The following is an 18,096-nucleotide window of genomic DNA, read 5'->3' as shown; positions in this document are numbered from 1 at the left end:
TATCGTCTTATACATTGGGCCCTGCCAAAAGGGTTGAGATGCAATTCCATCCTCATGGAAATTCTGTTTCGTGGACTGAGTAAGACGTGAGGGTGCGTTTTATTGTGTGAAAAGAGGAAGTGCTAGTTATAGGCATGCTTTTTATCCACCTAGAAAGCAGAGGGAACTTTAGCTGGCATATGAACAGGCAATGCAAGTACAGGAACACACACACACACACACAATAACATCTTTTGTAGTAGGAACACCCACTGTAAGTTTATTGTACAGTGCGGACTTGAAACCAGATAACCCAGGCAGAGAGGCTGCTTTGTCATTTGTGTTGATTGGGTCCTAGTCACTGACCTAAAAAAAAAAAAAAAAAAAAAAGACTAGGTCTTACGGGTAGTAATTGTAAGGAGACCCGGAAGCTCCAAAATGTTCATGCTCAAAGTCGCATCTCACGCATGTCGGATTCTTTCCCTTCATGATTTCAGGCCTTGACTATTGCTCAGACTTCTCTGAATTACCTAATACACTCCAACAGAGCTGGCCAGGCCACAGCTGGCTTCTCCTCCAAGTGAACGTTGCCTTCTTTTCATACTTTTTCTCATGACAATGCCTTTCCAGAAGCAGGAGGTCTCAGTGCCATCTAACCAGGACGAGAGGATAATGTGTGTGTGTGTGTGTGTTCAGCTCTCTGGGACCTCAACTACACCAGTCAAATTCCTGTTACCTTCCTGGCTCCTCTCCGGAGCTCTCGAGGCCAGGAGGCTTCAGGCTGTCTTCATGCTTTGGTCTGCTTTTTTTCTGGTTCTTCATTCACACCACAGGGTCTACACGACCTGTGTGATTTTACTAAGTTTATCCCTTTTATCTTTTCTCAGGGGATCTTCACTTTCCCTCTTCCTGAATAATTTTCGATAACCCTTCCAATGTTCTCTTCATCTGATGAACTGGTGAATAACCTCACAGATGCACACACATAGATGAATTTGGGGAGATAGACCTTAATACGAAAACAAATAAAATTGAGTGGCAAATACTTGTGATTTTCAGTGGCGTCAGTTGGCTGACCATATGGCGCAACTACAAATGAAAATATGGAGATATATACCCATGGAAATGTATATTAGTGAATTCTGAGTAACTAACACAAAGATCCAAGGAAGTTTAATAATGAGGATGAGGAACTGTGGCTATTACATCTGGAAACTTGTTTTTTCTCACCCAGTAAGTAGAAGTGGGAACAGGTCTTATGGGTAGTAAGTATAAGGAGAATGGCTTAGGATATATTTCTCTCCATTTTCTTTTTAAAGAATAGGCCAAGGCCGGGCGTCGGTGGGGCACGCCTTTAATCCCAGCACTCAGGAGGCAGAGGCAGGCTCTGTGAGTTCGAGACCAGCCTGATCTACAAGAGCTAGTTCCAGGACAGCTTCCAAAGCCACAGAGAAACCCTGTCTCGAAAAACTTAAAAAAAAAAGAATAGGTCAAAATAAGTTGCTAAAATGATCCTGTGTTCCCTATAAATGAACATATTGAAGAAAATAGTTGAGTGATACTGAACGTGACTGTTGAAGTAAAGTGAATAGACCGTGTCAGTCAAGGCGGGTACTGATTGCACATCCTAACTGCCCTCCTGGACTAGTCTAAGAAAGCAGAAGGCGAGTCAACCCTTAAACAAATAACATAGAACTTTTAAAGAATGATAATATTCCATTTATTTTCTTTAAGAGACAATTCTGTACTTCAAGGAAGTAAAAAACGGTAATGGGTGTTTATTGCTAACCCTGTTTCCAATAGTATGCCTTCCACAGAAGATTAAAAATCTATTGGAAGACAAGACATAGTACAATGTGCAAAACAATTAGATAAGAGTTTAACAATTATATTGGAATGAAGTCCATGAGATGGGACTTTCAAAACTGTCAGAAAGCAAGTTCAGAATTTGCAAGGAATCCCTATGGACACCTGGGTCACCAGGAGAATTTAGGGCTGCAATCTAACCTTGAAATGGCCAGTATGATGACCCACAGAGTGCATACAAGCTTCAGTAGGTTCTCATTAGTTAGCCATTCATCGTTTTCTCTAAGATGACCTCAGTTGTGTCTGCATGTATTTATATGTGTGCGTATTAATGACAAAGCATGGGAGACATTTGGAGACATTTGCATCTATGCATGGAAAGGATAGTGTGTGTATAAAAGTGAAATTCCCAGGCCAACCTCTAAGCTTGCTCTTTGGAAATCAGCAAGTCACAGACACTGATGCATCTCTTTGGCTGGTTCTGTTTGGCTGCAGTGTGTGTCTGGTGGGAACATCCTTCCATAATTTGTCAGACTCAGTGTGGCCCAACGATGGATCTCTGTTTATCTCTTCTGGTAATGACTGAGACAGAAGCAGGGACTCTTCCTAGGCATGGTAGAACATACCTAAAGTCCTAGCTCTCAGGAAGGGGGACAGAGCTCTAAGTATAGCCTAGGATACACAGTGAGACCTTGTCCCAAAACAAGACAGACAATAAAAATGCAACAAAAGCAAAACAGGGACTCTAGTTTCCAAGTTGTCTAGTAAAGGAGAAACAAACACGTATTCTTTACCTGGTGCTGTTAGGAATGCCATAAAAAACATTTTCTTCATCTAGATTCAAGGTTCATGTAATAGACAACCTCCACACACCCTTTAATGTATTAGCATCAGTTTATAAACTCTAAGTAGTCCCTAGCCTGGATTCTTAAAGCAAGAAAATAAAGCTAAATGCAGGAGAGTTCAGACAGAGTCAAATCTAAGAGGAGATTTTAGACACGGTTCACTTTAAGGGGATTGGGTATGGAGTATGAGATGGAGATGTCAGTGTGATACCTGAATGCAGACGTTTCATACCTGAATCTGTCTGTGGAAGTATATCCCTGAGTCTTAGATCTTTTTTAATTTAAAGCAGGCCCAGTCACATCAATGACGTCCAATCACAGAGATAAGGGGGTGGGAGTCAGCGTGTGGTATATGACCTGTGTCGAGACACATGCCATTCGTGAAGCAAGGTACAAAGCTTCCTTGTCAGAAGCAGTGGTGACCAATGGCATCACTATTTTTTCCACACACACACACACACACACACACACACACACACACACGCACACACACACAGAGAGAGAGAGAAAGAGAGAGAGAGAGACAGAGAGAGAGAGAGAGAGAGAGAGAGAGAGAGAGAGAGAGAGAGAGAGAGAGAGAGAGAAACTGACTTCTCTTTAGCTAATTCTTAAAACGTTCTAAATAGTTTTCAACAAATAAGCTCTGGGAAAGGAAATTAGGGCTCTGTGTGGGTGTTTGCATGTAATGTAGTCAGAGTAAATGTTTTAGAACAACTGATTTGTTTCTTGCCTAAGGATTCTAAAAGTAGAAATTCTCAATCATTTCTATCCAACCGAGAGTTTTAGATGCTTTTGTTTTGTTTTCTTCTTTTTTCCTTTTCTTTTGCATATTTATTTATTTTTTTTCACTTTCTTCCACAGCAACCTTAGCTAGTCTGTCCCCAGAATGCTTTTTTCTTCTCTACTCTCTTAGCTGCCTCTGGGGGTTAAATGAGAGCTGCAGATCTTCGCTGGGGTAGGCCTTGGATCTGCAGAAACCCCCTAATCCCCTGTTTACCACAACACAAGTCTATTGCCATAGAAATGATAGCTGAGATCCCACAGTCCACACCACCGACTTCACAGCAGGGCCTGGTAAGACGAGAAGCCAAGCTAGCAGAGGAACAGAATTCACTAGAATAGTAGGGACTGTGTTGCCTTGAAAGAAAGAGGGGGATTGTCCTTGTCTACACTGAAACAAAACGGCATGAGTGAGCTACGTCTTCGGGTATGCGTAGTTTATTTTCTGAATAATACTGCCTGGCTACAGTTTGGAATCTTATGCCATGGGAGAGTCTGCTTACAAAAAAAGGTCAGCACTTTCCCTTCACATGGCGTTTGTTTCTTATTGAAATAAGAAACGAATAGGTTCTAACGAATTGTGCACACTGGTTGCAGTCTAAGATATCCCTTCTCACGATGCATTGTTTTGTTTGTGTTTGTTGTGTGTGTGTCCGTTTTGTCCTCTTTGTATTAACAGAAGACAGTGAACCTGAGCAGGACACAAAAGGTATTTCCCCACCTTATTTCCCCCTTGCTGCTTCTTTTTTTTTTTTTTTACATGCAAAGTTTATTTCAGCGGCTTATTTTCCTGACCTTAAGTGTTGTTCTTTTGCCAAGAAACGACAACTGACCTGTGGGAACAGGAAGCCAAAGCCTTCAATAGGGCCCCTGAAGATGGGCTGCTTCCCTATAGACTTGGGTTATTGACCAGTCACATGTCTTAGGAAATATTGAATCCAGAGATGTACTGGAATCATGCATTCCAAATTCTAAAAATCACAGCATGAAATTAAATGAAAGGAACAGACAAGAGGATTAACTCACACAGGTCAGAAATTAGAAACTTCTTCTAGGTGTATGTGTTAAAATTTTGGAGAACTGTTAAATCTTCAAGGTGCTGACTTAGGTGTTTGGTTCCCAACATTTCGATTCAAGGAGGGGTTTAATGCATTTTTCTCTGGTTCAACAAAAATAAAATGGTTTTTAAAAATGAAAAGAATTCACTTGACTTTTAAAAGGTGGTTTTATTTTAATTGACATGGCAGAGTATATTTCATGAAATATATTCAGGAAGAGAAAAGCAGCTGGAAATGAAATTTGTCTGGGAAAGCCCTCACGTACAAGTCTTCCCATCGTGAAGTCACCTTGTCTACCTAAGGCTGTGCTTCATACTTTACTCACCCACACTATGATCATCTGAGGGTAAAAACCACAAGTCCTCAGGTCACACAGTTTGCTATCATTTAAAATGAGGTTTTCTCATTTTACAGGCACAAATAGAATAGATTCAGCACCCTTTGCCTCATATGCTTGGGGTCAGAAGTGTTTCAGGTTTCAGAGTTTTTCACATTCTGGAGTGTCTGCTCAGACTTGAGCAGCTGAGCATCCCAAATCTGAAGACATAAAGTCTATCTAGCATGCTTCAGACTGAAACTTGTTGAGTCATGTTGGCACTGCAAAGGTTTTGGATTTTTAAATTTCATGTTAGGATCACTTGGTTAGCTATATATATATATAGCATAATATGTATATCATTGCCATGACGAGATAACTAATGACAGGAGTAGCTTTAATAAAGACAGGTTTCATTAGAGATCCAGGGAATGCAAGCCATCTTGGCAGGGAAGACACCGCTGCACTCCATCTGTAGCTTCAAGAGTGTGAAATGACAACTCCTGGCATCACAGCGGATCAGGAAGCAGAGAGCTTGAACTAGTACCACAAAATTCATACAATTGTCAGGGTCTGCTAGCTAACCTACACATCCTGAAGAATCCAGACCCTTAGCTAGAGAAATGGCTCAGTGGTTAAAGTGCGTGTACTGCTTTTACAGAGGACCGGAGTCTTGTTCACAATGGGAGGCTCACACCTGCCTCTAGCTGCAGCTCCAGGGAATCCTACATCCTTTTCTGGACTCCTCAGGCACCTGCACTCATAGGTGCACATACCACACACATACCCACACATGTACACATAATTAAAATAATAGGACACATCTTCAAAAAACGAGGAATCCCAAACCTCCCAAAGCAGCCTGGCCAGTTGCAGACAAAGTGTTCTATCACACAGACATGCGGAGGACAGTTAGATTTAAACAGTAAGGGACGCCTAGCCCGCACTTGAAATGTTTTCCTCCTTCTAGGTAATAGGTGGTTTACAACACAAATCAAGTAAAAGCATTCGAGCTGGTGCTCTGGGTCAGTCGGCTGCCTTCTCCCTTTGCTCCTGCCAGCCACTGGCTGTTTGAAACTTTAAAAAACAAACAAACAAGCCAACAAACAAAAAAGCCTCTTCAAGGGAGGGTAGGAAATAATTCAGAAGGGAACGAGTAAGACAAAATAAAAAATCACGGGCTGTCACTGCATCCTTTGCAATAACACTCAGAAATAGAAATGGTCCAAACTTCAGAAACCTTTTTGAACTGCCCTCCAACCAAGAAAAGGGCTACACTATACCCACTAGCTCTAGTCATCTGTCATTTCTGGACTCGGCCTAGGTCTCCTGGCTCCTGACTTTTCCGTGACATTACAAGAATAATTTCAGGCTGTATGATGGCCTTTTGCCCTGAATACAGACCACCCTTTAAAACAACAACCACGGGACTGGCTATAGATCTGAAAGTAACTTGAAAAATGGTGGTGTCCAGGGTGGTGACAGAGAGTACAGCGTGTTTGTTACAAACAACTTTGAAGTCAATGGCTGCTTAAGCCCAATTTTGATGTCCGATTCCCAACCTTCAGATAGGTTTGAAAATTTGTCCAAGAGACATAAAATCCAAAGTGTGTGAATAGATTCCCTAACTAAAAAACCAAGGAGTTTTGCCTGTGTCTGTTTTTCATGGTGCCGGTGAATAATACCACACTTGCCCATGGGAACATGAATGAGACAGAGAGAATAAGGAGGCTGACAGTGATAAATGAGATTATCTGTACCAAGAGGAGTGGTATAACATCAGAATAGTTATAAAATTTCCCCAAACTATTAAATAATTTCAAACTCCTATTCAGCAGTTTACTTGTTTATATAACAAAACATTTTCTTGCATGAAAATAAATTACAAAATGAGGACTTTGATGTTCACTTTATTGGATAAGAAACAGATCTCATTGTGCTTTGGACTGCTGACCTAGAATGCATTTCTGTTTGTGGCTACCCGCTAACACAATGGGATTTACTATGAGCTATATCCAAGTTCATTACTGCAGGGGATGGAGCTAGTCTGACTTTTATTGTTGATTGCAGCTGCTGGTATTGTTGTTGATGGTTGTTAAATGGTTGGAATTTCTCTCAGCCCATCTTCACCTTTCATATTTAGAACTGGAAACAAATACAGATGGGTAAAAACACATGAGCTTCATTGCTGATGAAGCTGGATTGAAAAACAAAACCTTCTAGTCCAGCTAACAAGGACTTTAACGAAACTTCTATGTTTTCATTCTTATCTTCCCTGTGTTGCACATTTCACATCTTAATGTTTAGGTAGACAAATCCTGACCTGGTAAACTTTCAACCACATGGCAAGCTCTTTCCCTTCTTATAGGTAGGACAGCCAAGAGAATGGTGATCTAGCAGGGCTAAGACAAACATATTACAGATAACATCGTTTGCCTGATCTCACCATGAAAGTCCCTTGCTCGATCACCCAATCATTTAATAAATATGTATTGATTACTTAGCCTGTAACAGAGCACATCTGGAGATAGACACAGACAAGCATATACATAAGTCAGCCTACAGTAATGAACAAAGCAAAGTCAGACCTTGCAATGTGTCCATCTCAGGGAGAGGACAATCAAGGCACAAATACATAAAGAAACCCACAGTTGTCAAGTGATGCTAAGTATTATGATGAAACATAAACAGAGTGAGGGGGTATGATAACTAGACATCTCAATGCAAGCCAAAAGACATGCATGGCATATAGAACCTCTTTTGGGAATAGGGGAAAAGTTAAAGGAAGGGTTGAAGATGCCTTCAATACTGAAAATGGGGGCTGAGTCTTACCTCTTGGAGAGAACCTAACAGTGTGGGATGGACTAGCTTTGCTTAATCTCAAATCATTTTCTTCTCTCAGCACACTGTTATTAATGATGAAGCCCACTTTGGAGAGAACAAATATTTATTAGCAGTTTCATATTCATTGAGCTAATAGTACCCATCTATAGTTACCAAACAGAGCCCCTAGAAAGTTCTGGATGAAGGAATATGGGGAATCAATTGAGTTCAAAATCATGATGAACTGTGCAAGAATAGCTGGCTGGCTTAGTCACAATCTCACTTTCTGCTTAGCTGTGTTGTGCAAAATAGATCATCAAGGGTTTTGCAAGGAGCCTAAATGACAACCCACACAATGCAATAACAGCCAAAAGAAAAGGAAAAGCTGTAAATCAGAACACAGTAAACCCAACCCTGGTCACTAAATTTCCAAGAAGAAATCAAAGTTCCCAAGTTAAAACATTTGCCTCTATAAATCAAAACAGGAGAAATCATCTAGATTTCCTATTTCTCCATTTTTTTATTGTCCTAATCTTCATCCAAAAGGCCCTCGTTTCAAATCCAAGGGCATAATCAAGTCATTAGAACACTATTCTAATATGAATGATACTAAAATGATCCAACTCCAAGTCTCCAAAGCATCTCTTTGTTTTCACTGCTCAGAGGCAGTAGGCCCCATGTGGTACTAATTATAGTGACTCAACTCGAAAGCTGTACTGCCAGTCCCTGCATGCACTATTCCAGCCACGTGTTACAAATGGGATCGGCTGTGTGGCGTGGTCTAGGTCTCATTACAATCACCAGGAAACAAGACGGGTACGTGAATGACCCCTGCTAGAATGCATGCTGGCCTGGGTCTGGCCATCAAAAGCACACAACCTGTGAACTCAGATTTAGTTGGGAAAACAAGAATCCAAGAAGAGCACTTGGATGATATGGCCCTTAAGCCTCCTTCAGCTGGTAACAGATTTCTCCCCTCCTGATATTTATTGGTAGAGGCAACTAAATAATTTGCCATTTTAAGTTTCCTGCATTCTAGATCCGATGACATGGTCTCCAGGGCATTGTTTACTGTGTTCCTGAACTCTGATTTATGTTGCATGTTTAATTAGACCCCAGGATTCTCTAAAGTCAGTTTATTCTTGTTGCTATTATTATTTTTTATGTAGACCAGGAAGGTCTCAAACTCCCATGTAGTTGAGGAGGCAGGAAGATTTGGAGTCCTCAGTGCTAGGATTACAGACATAGGCTACTACAACCATCTAGTTTTTATAGTTCTGGGAACTGAATCCAAGGCTTTGTATAGCCTACGCAATTACTCTACCAATTGAACTACACTTCTAGCCCTCAGGTTTGGTTTTAAGAGGCAAGTTCATCTGCATGCTAGACATTCAATACATTTCTTTTAAAAATTATTTGTTAACCACTGTTATGTTTAACATGACACTTTTGTTACTTTTCTGTTCTCCTGGATTTTGGGTACAACATTTACAAATTTAAGATGGACCATCAGAGATTTTGCAATGAGCACAAATGATGTGATAAATAATGCATGTTTTAGAATTCTCAGTATCAAAAGATAGGAAGTCAAGTTAATTTAAAATTGCACCAAAGACCCAGTTGTCAAGAATGATTGCATTTTTATACCATTGAATTACATAACCTTATAAAGAATTTATCGAAAGTCAGAAATATTCCTGACAAGTTCTAGCCTTGGTATGATTGTTCTGTTTATTTTCTGTCTCAAACTCCATGGATTTCGGTGAACTAGAAGAACTAAATTTCAAAGTGTGTGCTAATTAGGTTTTAGAATTCCTGTCATTCTCTGGGCTTATGCCCTAGCAAACAACAGAAGAGAGCATAAAATATGTTGACAATATAATATGAAAACAAAAAGATTTCATAATAGCTTAAAAGAACATTGGATTTGACACCAAGACCTGAGACCAAGCTTATTACCATCACAGTTATTACTCTGGGGAAGAAAATTAAATTAATGGGAATTCAGCTTATAAAAGAAGAGTAAAAATCTAGTCGATCTTGCAAATGCTGCTCTCCAATTCATTCTGAGTTTCCACCTCTCTCTTTAATTTGAGGTAAAACTGTTAACTCTGAATGACTGATTTTTTTTAAATTGGTGAAGATTTGTAGAGTTAAGGGATGCAAAAGACTCACTCCCCTCCTCACATTAATTTAAAATATTCCTTTCCCCCAGTACATCATTCCATTCTCTGAAATGTGTGATATATTTGGATTTGTTCTCCCAACTATGGTAGAGTTGAGGGTTTAAATATTAATCTTTTCTTTAATTCACTAAAATAGTGCCCTGTGCTCATTTTGATCCTGAATGTTTCTGGGCACTTAATCCAGGAGTAAACAAAATAGACTAAGACAATCTCATGTAAGAGCTGAAGAATAGATAAATGGGAACTAAGGAAATAGAAGATAGCAGTTTGTAGAGGTCATAAAACAGAAAGACAAAGCTGAATGGGAATTTGTGCTATGTGCTGGATGGTTACTAAGAGTAGGTCCTTTAAATGATTCCTGAGTTATACATATAAGGAACCCATCACATGAAGACATGAGCATGAGTGTTCTAGACTGAGAGACAGCAAAGGGAAGCTTCTGTGTTGGGAATAAGCTCAGTGTGTCCTGAGGTGGTGAGAAATGGAAGATCATAGACCAAAGAGCATGGAGACCAAGCATAGCGACACTGAAAGATTGATTGCATTCAGGGACACAACACATGACTGCAGTTTTCGAAGTCCTATTCTGCTTAGCTATTTCAAAAGGACAGTCATTCATGCCCGTTGTCTTCTTAACAGTTTTTGCAAGAATCCTGCGTGCTCCCGAGTCCCACAATGTCACCTTTGGTTCCTTTGTAACCCTACGCTGCACAGCAATAGGCATTCCTGTCCCCACCATCAGCTGGATTGAAAACGGAAATGCTGTGAGTACCTTGTGCTCGGGGATCCTTTGGGGGAAGGCCCACTGGCAATGAATTTCTGGACATAGCATATACCTTTAGTGTGTGGTAATTCCAATGAAAGCAGCTCACATAGCCACATATGTTTGGTGGAACTGTTTGAGAAGACTTAGGAGGTGTGGATTTTTGAGGAAGTGTGTCACTGGGGGAGGGTTTAAGGTTTCAAAAGGCTACTCCCTCTGTCACTTTCTTGTTCTCCAACTTGTGGATCAAGATGTAAGTTTTCAACTATTCTTAAAATCATACCTTTGCTCCACCATCATGGACTCTACCCCTCTGAAACCATAAGCCCCAAGTTAAACGTTTTCCTTTATAAATTGATATTGTCATAGTATTTTTATCACAGCAATAGAAAAGTAACTGCAATGTAATGTTACCATTCCTGTCTATGTCACTGGCCCTCCTTGTATGAGTGTTTAAAGCCATCTTTAGTCCCATAAACCACTGGCATTGAACCCTGGGAGTTTGCGTCTTCCCCTGTACCATGAAAAAAAATAGAATGCTTGCTTTGCTTTTTTTGTGTGTAAAAGAGAAAGGTTTGCAAGTCTTTGCCACAACTGAAATAATTTTCTTAAAGTGTACCAGGAAAAGACTAGTTTACTGGTAGAGATCACTTTAATGGAAAACAATCTAGAATTACAGCCCATCTATACCAGCTCAATACATTTTCTTCATTTGTAATAGTGACTCATAATAATAATAACTAATGTGATTACATGATTATTTTGAGCCAGGCCCTCTTCTAAGCACTTTACATGCACATGTTCATCCATTCACTTTACAAACACGTGTTGCAAGCATCTGAGTATCAAGTATTATTCTAGGACCAGTGGAAACAAGAGCAAGCAAAATGGGAGACCATCCCCGGTGTCAAAGAGCCGCCATTCTGGTGGAAAAGTACAGAGAATAAAATCAGAGGGAAAATGCATATTGTATGTGGAGATTGTGTCAACTATGACAAAAGTAGTAAACATAAAGCTGGAAATGGGACAGGAAGTTGGGCATTTAGGAGAAAGATTCCAGTTTCAATGGAGAGGTTGAATCTAATGGAGACAAAGACAACTTGGCAGACAGAGGTCTGGGTATGATGACTGGGGAGGCTACATGGATAGTTGCTGGAAGATTACTGGACAAAGTCTCCAAGACGAGGGTACAGCCATGTCTGATTGAGGAGCATCGAAGAAGTTAGTGTGGTTATAGATGAGTGAATGTATAGGTAAGGGGTGCAATGACCACGGTGAGTCAGAAGAGCCTGCAGAGGTCCCTGAGGCAGCTCCTGCTTCACTTTGTCTGATATGGGACTCAATTACAAGCCTATTTCTACTGTCTACTGACTCATGACTTTATCATGACATTATCATTTATCATGTCATTATCACTTTGTCTGACATGGGACTCAATTGCAAGTCTATTTCTACTGTCTACTGACTCATGACTCTTCTTCTTTGTGCGTTGCTTCCTTGTGTGTCTAGGTGTTTCTCATTCGCCACTACTCATTGTACATGGAAGGTATAAGACATCTAATCTGAGGGCTGGAGGGTGGTACTTTCCTCTGGAAATGATTTTTTTTTGCTTAATTCTGTCAGGATCTACCTCTAATGTTGGACCACTTCATGTCTGAAGCTCTTGGATACACCTGGTGATTATAGCTTAGATGCAATACTTTCAAGTGGACTGTTTCACTTACAGCTCACACTGACGTGATCCCGATACCTAGTGATTTTAGACCTTTCCTTATTGTACCTGATTGTTCCCTATACTTTATGACTGCTACATTTGAATTTTTCTTCTCGCTTCTTAAAGACGACCAAAAGAAATTTCAGACTTTCTGAGGTTGGAAAGCATCTCAGAGGAAGAATGACACTCTGTAATTTTTTGTATGGGTTAAATTTCTTTTCAGTATGAAGGTTCATCTATAACAGTTTATTAGTATCTAGAAAGGGAAATGAAGCAGGACTATTTTTTAAGCTTTGCCTTGCAGTCAGGCTTTTCTTCTGGGTTTCCAGTTCATAAATCAGGGCATGAGACTTATTGTTAATTATGAAAGCTTAGCCTTAGCTTAGGCTTCCTCCACTAGCTCATCTAACCTAAATTAGCCCATTTATATTCATTTCTGTGTTGCCACATGGCTCGTGGGTTTTACATCTGACTGGTAAATCTGCCTTCTTCTTCCCAGAGTTCTCTCTCTGCCCTAAAGACCCCGCCTATACCTCTTCCTGCCTAGCTATTGGCTGTTCAGCTCTTTATGAAACCAATCCCAGCAACCACGCCTTCACACAGTATAAGGGAAATAGTCTCCAAATTGCCTGTTGTCCATTCGTGTTAGACATGAATATACTTTTGGCTTTATCTTAGTTTGCTTTCTGTTGCTGTGATAAAAAAAAAAAAACAGTGACCAAACGCAACTTGAGGGAGAGAGGTTTTATTTAAGCTGACAGCTTATAGTCCATCAAAGAAAGTCAAGGCAGGAACTCAAGCAGAAACCCGGAGGCAGGAACTGAAGCAGAGACCATGGAGGAGTGCTGCCTATTGGCTTACTCTCCATGGCTTTCTCAGTCTGCTTTCTTATACACCCCTGGACCACCCGCCGAGGAGTTGCCTACCATAGAGACTGTTCTTCAACTGAGGCTCAGCCTTCCCAGATGGCTCCAGCTCGTGCCAAATTGCTGAAACAAAAGACAAACCTAACCAGCACAGTTTTAACATTGTTTACGGGGTAAAGAAACATATTGTCATTGTTTTGGGCGCAGATGCAATTTAAATCAATATAATTGTTCTTCGTCAGTTGTATCAGCTGTCGGAGAGCCTGGCATTCTCCCGGCCAATGGCTGATTCCCTCGCGCTGTGCCATCCCTTCACCCCCTAGAGCACCCCCCTTTTTTGTCTCACTGTGCCGTTTCATCTTGCTCTATTTTCTGCCCTGGGTTATTATATCTAATTTCTAAACTGGGAGCAGGCTGTTTCGTTCAGTGAGCTATCGGGATCATGTCCCAAGGTCAACCAACGTTAGGCCAGCCTTATGGAATCACCTGGCAAGCTTGCATATTTTCCTTTGGTGGAGAGTCTGAAGTTGAAGAGGGTGCAGTGCAAATCTCTAAAACTCTGGGGCATTTTCCTCTGATCTACGCCGGAGGCTAGCTTTCTCTCCTCTGCATTCTGTCTGTTAGGACTCCCGTTCAGCAGACGCCTCTCCGTGATGGATAGTAGTCTGGAGTCAGCTGGGCTAGACTTAGAATCACCCAGCAGAGTCAGGAAGCATCAGAGAATTGGCTAAGGGTGCTGCATAGAGGGTGCCTGTGATGTGCCTGGGCTTGTCACCTTAACCTCCCAACAAGGCAACAAGCCTACAACACTACAAAAGATGAGACTGTTCCATATCTCCTACACAAACTAAAACACTGGGCAGTCAGAGACGAAGAGGAGAGGAAAGTCAAGCAGTGTTCTCCAACTTGATGAAGACACATCTCTTTTCTTCCCACAGAAATGTTACTCTTTTTTTTTCATGGAAATTTGTAGTCAGATAAACTTGGCCATGGCAAGTAGTATTTATTTTCTATTACAACATTGGATATAGCAATTTGATGGGAATAGAGGAGAGTTTAGTATTTTAAAAAATTGTTTCTTCATTTTATTATTTTATTTTGCTGAGATGGGGTTTCTCTGGGTAGCCCTGGCTGTCCTGGAACTCACTATGCAGACCCGGCTGTCCCAGAGCTCACAGATATCTGCCTGCCTCTGCAGCACATGTACTAGGGTTAACAGGATGTGCCACCATGCCTGGGAGCTTACTAATTTAAAAAGAAAGTCTCTGCATGTTATAGAACCATATTTATTGAAAGTTATCCCAATAATAACTGTTATTTAGACATTTAAATTTTAGAAAAACTGTCTTCCTCTCTTGTTTTGTCCAATACACATGATTCCTAAGAATTTATAGAAGTCGGATAGTTTTGTTAAAAGAGTTTTGTAAACTAAGCAGGAAGCACATATATTTTGAAGATTGTATTTTTTGATATTATTGTAGACAACCATATTCCACCCATATTTTTAATGGGACATGATTTTGGTTTCAAGCATGTGAACTTTGGAGTCATTTTATATTATTAACTGGTAAAACAAAATAATTACATATGGCATGTCTTAAATTCAGTAGCCAGCTTGAAAGAGGACAATATTTATGGCTATGGTAACAAGACATGGAAATGCCTCTCAGCTCAGTGTCCATTTTTCTGTGATACAGAACAAACAATATCCATTATAGCAACACCAGGAGCATGGGCCTTACTGGCACGTGCCTTAACTGCTACGTGGTGTATTTACTCCCAGCTAGCTGGAAGTATTGATAATGAGGGGCCATTGAAGCCAGAATACTTTTCAAGGTCTTTCTGTGTTCAGGTGAAGTCACGATGGTACCAGACTCTCTATGGCTGTAGGTAGATTATCTCAAGATGGCACTGTGAATGGAGTAGTACTCTTGCACACAAATGTTGTACAGGTGTACATTATCTCAGGTGTTGTCCTGTCTGATAGAACTTTCTATTTTTCTGCCTCTAAGACTTATTTTAGTTTTAATTATATGAACATGTGTGTGTGTGTATGTGTGTGTGTGTGTGTGTGTGTGTGTGTGTGTGTATGAGTGCAAGTGCCCAGGGCGTTCAGCATCAGATTCCCTGGAGCTGGAGCTACAGGCAGCTGTACACTGCCCATGGTGATGTGGGTGCTGAGACCCGAACTCGGGTCCTAGGCAAGAGCAGTACATGCTTTAATCACTGAGCCATCTCTGTGGTCCCCAAATATTTGTTATATTTTTCTGTAACATAAGGTGTAAGAATAGTATTTTGTTTGCAACATACTCAGTGAAATAATTACTGCCGTTAAGAAGATTAACAAATCCATCTACCTTTTTGCAAAAGTCATCACTGTCAGAAAGGAAGAATGCTCTAGCCAGAGAAGAGAATTTATTCTGCCTTCATTAGTTAAGTAATCTGAGAGACTTGGCAGAAACATCCTTGCTGTAAACGCCAGATATAATCACTGGAGTTAAGTCCAGTTGGCCTTTGTGGGATATTGGTTCTAGGACCCTCCGTAAGTAACAAAAACCTTGGACTCTTGAGTCCCTTATGTCCAATGGTGCAATGTTTGCACATACCCTTCTCTACACTTGAAATCATCTCTTGGTACAGATGCTACAGAAATAATTGTTACAGTGTTTTGTCTAGGGAATAAATGACAGCTTTTTTAAAAATCTCATATGTGTTCAGTATAAACATATGTTAAAAATATTTTCAGTACAAATTTGGTCAAATCCATACAGGCCACAGATAAACTTACAGGGCCGCTGTCTTTAAGCATACCTTGGTAAAAGGTCACAACAATAATCTGAACTCCTCCCTTTGATCTTTTAAAACCCAGCGAGGGGGCAAAGCGATCCAAATAGAGGGCAGAGGGTTGCTTTTATTTTTAGACCATCAAAAATACTAAACTGTTAGTCGTGGTGAGCTATGAAGAAAGAAAAACAAATTCAAACTATGACTAACAAGGCCCGCTGTGCATGAGTCACCGAGGGACTCAAGTGAGGCCTCTGGACGCAGGAGGAAAAACGCTTAGAAGCCACGCCACACCATCCTTGACTAGGGAGCTTCGGATGGCCTGGCCTGGCCACTGAACTATTTCAACAGTTGGGTCAGAACCCCCTGGAGAGGACAGGCAGCTTGCAGGGCTCTTCTCCTTTCTGTGGGGGCATGTTTTCAGTGACCTGGTGACCTCAGGGAGGTGTTGAGGGATGGCATGCTTAGGTGTGAACAGGAAACGATGGGCAGTCTAGGTAGCACTGGGGGACTGCTCTGAAGTCCGGTGCAGAGCTTCTCTTCTCAAAGGAGGGCTCCGGCTTGGCAAAGAAGAAAAGCAACTGTTTCACCTCTGTAAACTGGAAAGAGACGATCCTCATACACAGGACAGAAAACGCAAAACACACCAAGCACGCTGACTGACCACGGAAGTTCAGACCTCAGTCTGTTTCTTGTTGGTGTTTTGGAGTGAAATCAGGGAGAGTCTGAGTCTAAAGATGTCCAGCTGCTTAGACCTTGACACGGAAATTTGTACCTGTAAGATGTTGGGCTTCTGAGAAATAGGATAACAAAGAACTCAGCAGAAAATTCCTGAATGCATTTTCACATGGGGAGGGGCAGGAAAGTGAGCCTCAAAGTGTCAATTGTCTGGGCTTCTCCTGCTCTGGATTTACAAGTACACATCAGATTTTAGTTACGAGCGCTGAGCACGTGCGTGCGTGCGTGCGTGCGTGCGTGCGTGCGTGCGTGCGTGCGTGTATGTGTGTGTGTGTGTGTGTGTGTGTGTGTGTGTGAATTCTGGAAACCAAACTCAGATGCTTATGCTAGCAAGCCAAACTCTTGGCTGGTTGTGCTCTCTTGCTAGTATGGATGCAATACCCTCTTAAAGATATTTCCCTCTGCTTCATCTGTTTGCCATAGAGACCAGGCTACTTATGGGGGGGGTGCCTTAATGTTTGATCTGACCTGGAAAGTTTTCCCAGTGATGAAGACTAGTAATGATGGTAGAGGGTGACAAGACAAAGAAGATAAATGAACAAAATTTCATCGCCTAATTGCTGTGGGAAGTGTCCAGTGCTGGAGATAGCTGACCATCAGGTAGCTAGGAAGAGTGTGGGTTGTAGACTAGGGGGAATGGTGCAGCTGAAAATCATACAGCAAGCCTGAAGACATGAGTTTGGATCCTCAGAATGCCTATAAAAGCAGGAAGTGAAAGCTTGCATCTGTAATCCCAGAGCCTAGCACTTCAGGGGGGGGAGGCGGAGACAGTCTCCAGAAACTGCTGTATGCAGTAGGCATGAAACTCTGTCTCAAACAATATAGAAAGCAAGGCTAGACATCCAAAGTTGTTCTCTGACCTCCACACATGTACTGCGGCACCCCAGCCTTCACACACACACACACACACACACACACACACACACACACACATACACACACACAGGGAGAGAGACAGAGACAGAGGGACACACACACACACACACACACACACACACGGGGGAGAGATAGACAGACAGACAGACACACACACACACACATGGGGGAGGAGACAGAGACAGAGATAGAGACAGAGAGACAGACAGGCAGACAGACACACACAGATTAGAAAGCTGGTCACATCTTAGAGTGTTCCTCTCTCTCACTAGTCTGAGAAAACTTGCATGTGAAATAGTGAGATAACTCTTCAAATTTCCCACTGTTAGGCACATCCGTACCAAGGAATTTATTCCAGGAGAAGCTAAGCTCACATTGATATGGTCTCAACATCCAGTCCTCCAAAATAGCGTTGGTTAATTCTTTAATTTTCCTTAATCACTTGAATTTCCTTTAAACTGGTATCATTTCTCCCTCACCTAAATCATGGTGACTAATGAATAATTATTGAAAATATGTCAGAGCACTTAAGAAAACAGAAGGAAAAAAATGCCATTTCAAA

At 41.3% G+C, this 18,096-nt stretch overlaps 1 protein-coding gene across 6 annotated transcripts in view; it reads left to right on the top strand.

Annotated features, from left to right (window-relative positions):
* Positions 1-18,096, top strand: part of Musk (muscle associated receptor tyrosine kinase) — a 93,189-nt gene that overhangs the window by 35,238 nt on the left and 39,855 nt on the right. For 3 of the 6 annotated variants that reach the window (XM_040737928.1, XM_040737915.1, XM_040737911.1), the window contains exons 6-7: positions 4,090-4,119; positions 10,433-10,557. In XM_040737928.1, coding sequence (XP_040593862.1) covers positions 4,090-4,119; positions 10,433-10,557 — 155 coding nt within the window. The remainder of the gene's footprint in view (positions 1-4,089; positions 4,120-10,432; positions 10,558-18,096) is intronic. The other 3 variants (XM_040737929.1, XM_040737927.1, XM_005085046.4) reach the window with 1 other exon arrangement.

The sequence above is a fragment of the Mesocricetus auratus genome, unplaced genomic scaffold (assembly GCF_017639785.1).
Source record: "Mesocricetus auratus isolate SY011 unplaced genomic scaffold, BCM_Maur_2.0 Super-Scaffold_6730, whole genome shotgun sequence".
Taxonomy (NCBI): Eukaryota; Metazoa; Chordata; class Mammalia; order Rodentia; family Cricetidae; genus Mesocricetus; species Mesocricetus auratus.
Note: the sequence above shows the minus strand (reverse complement) of the source record. Positions and strands in the feature narration are given on the sequence as shown.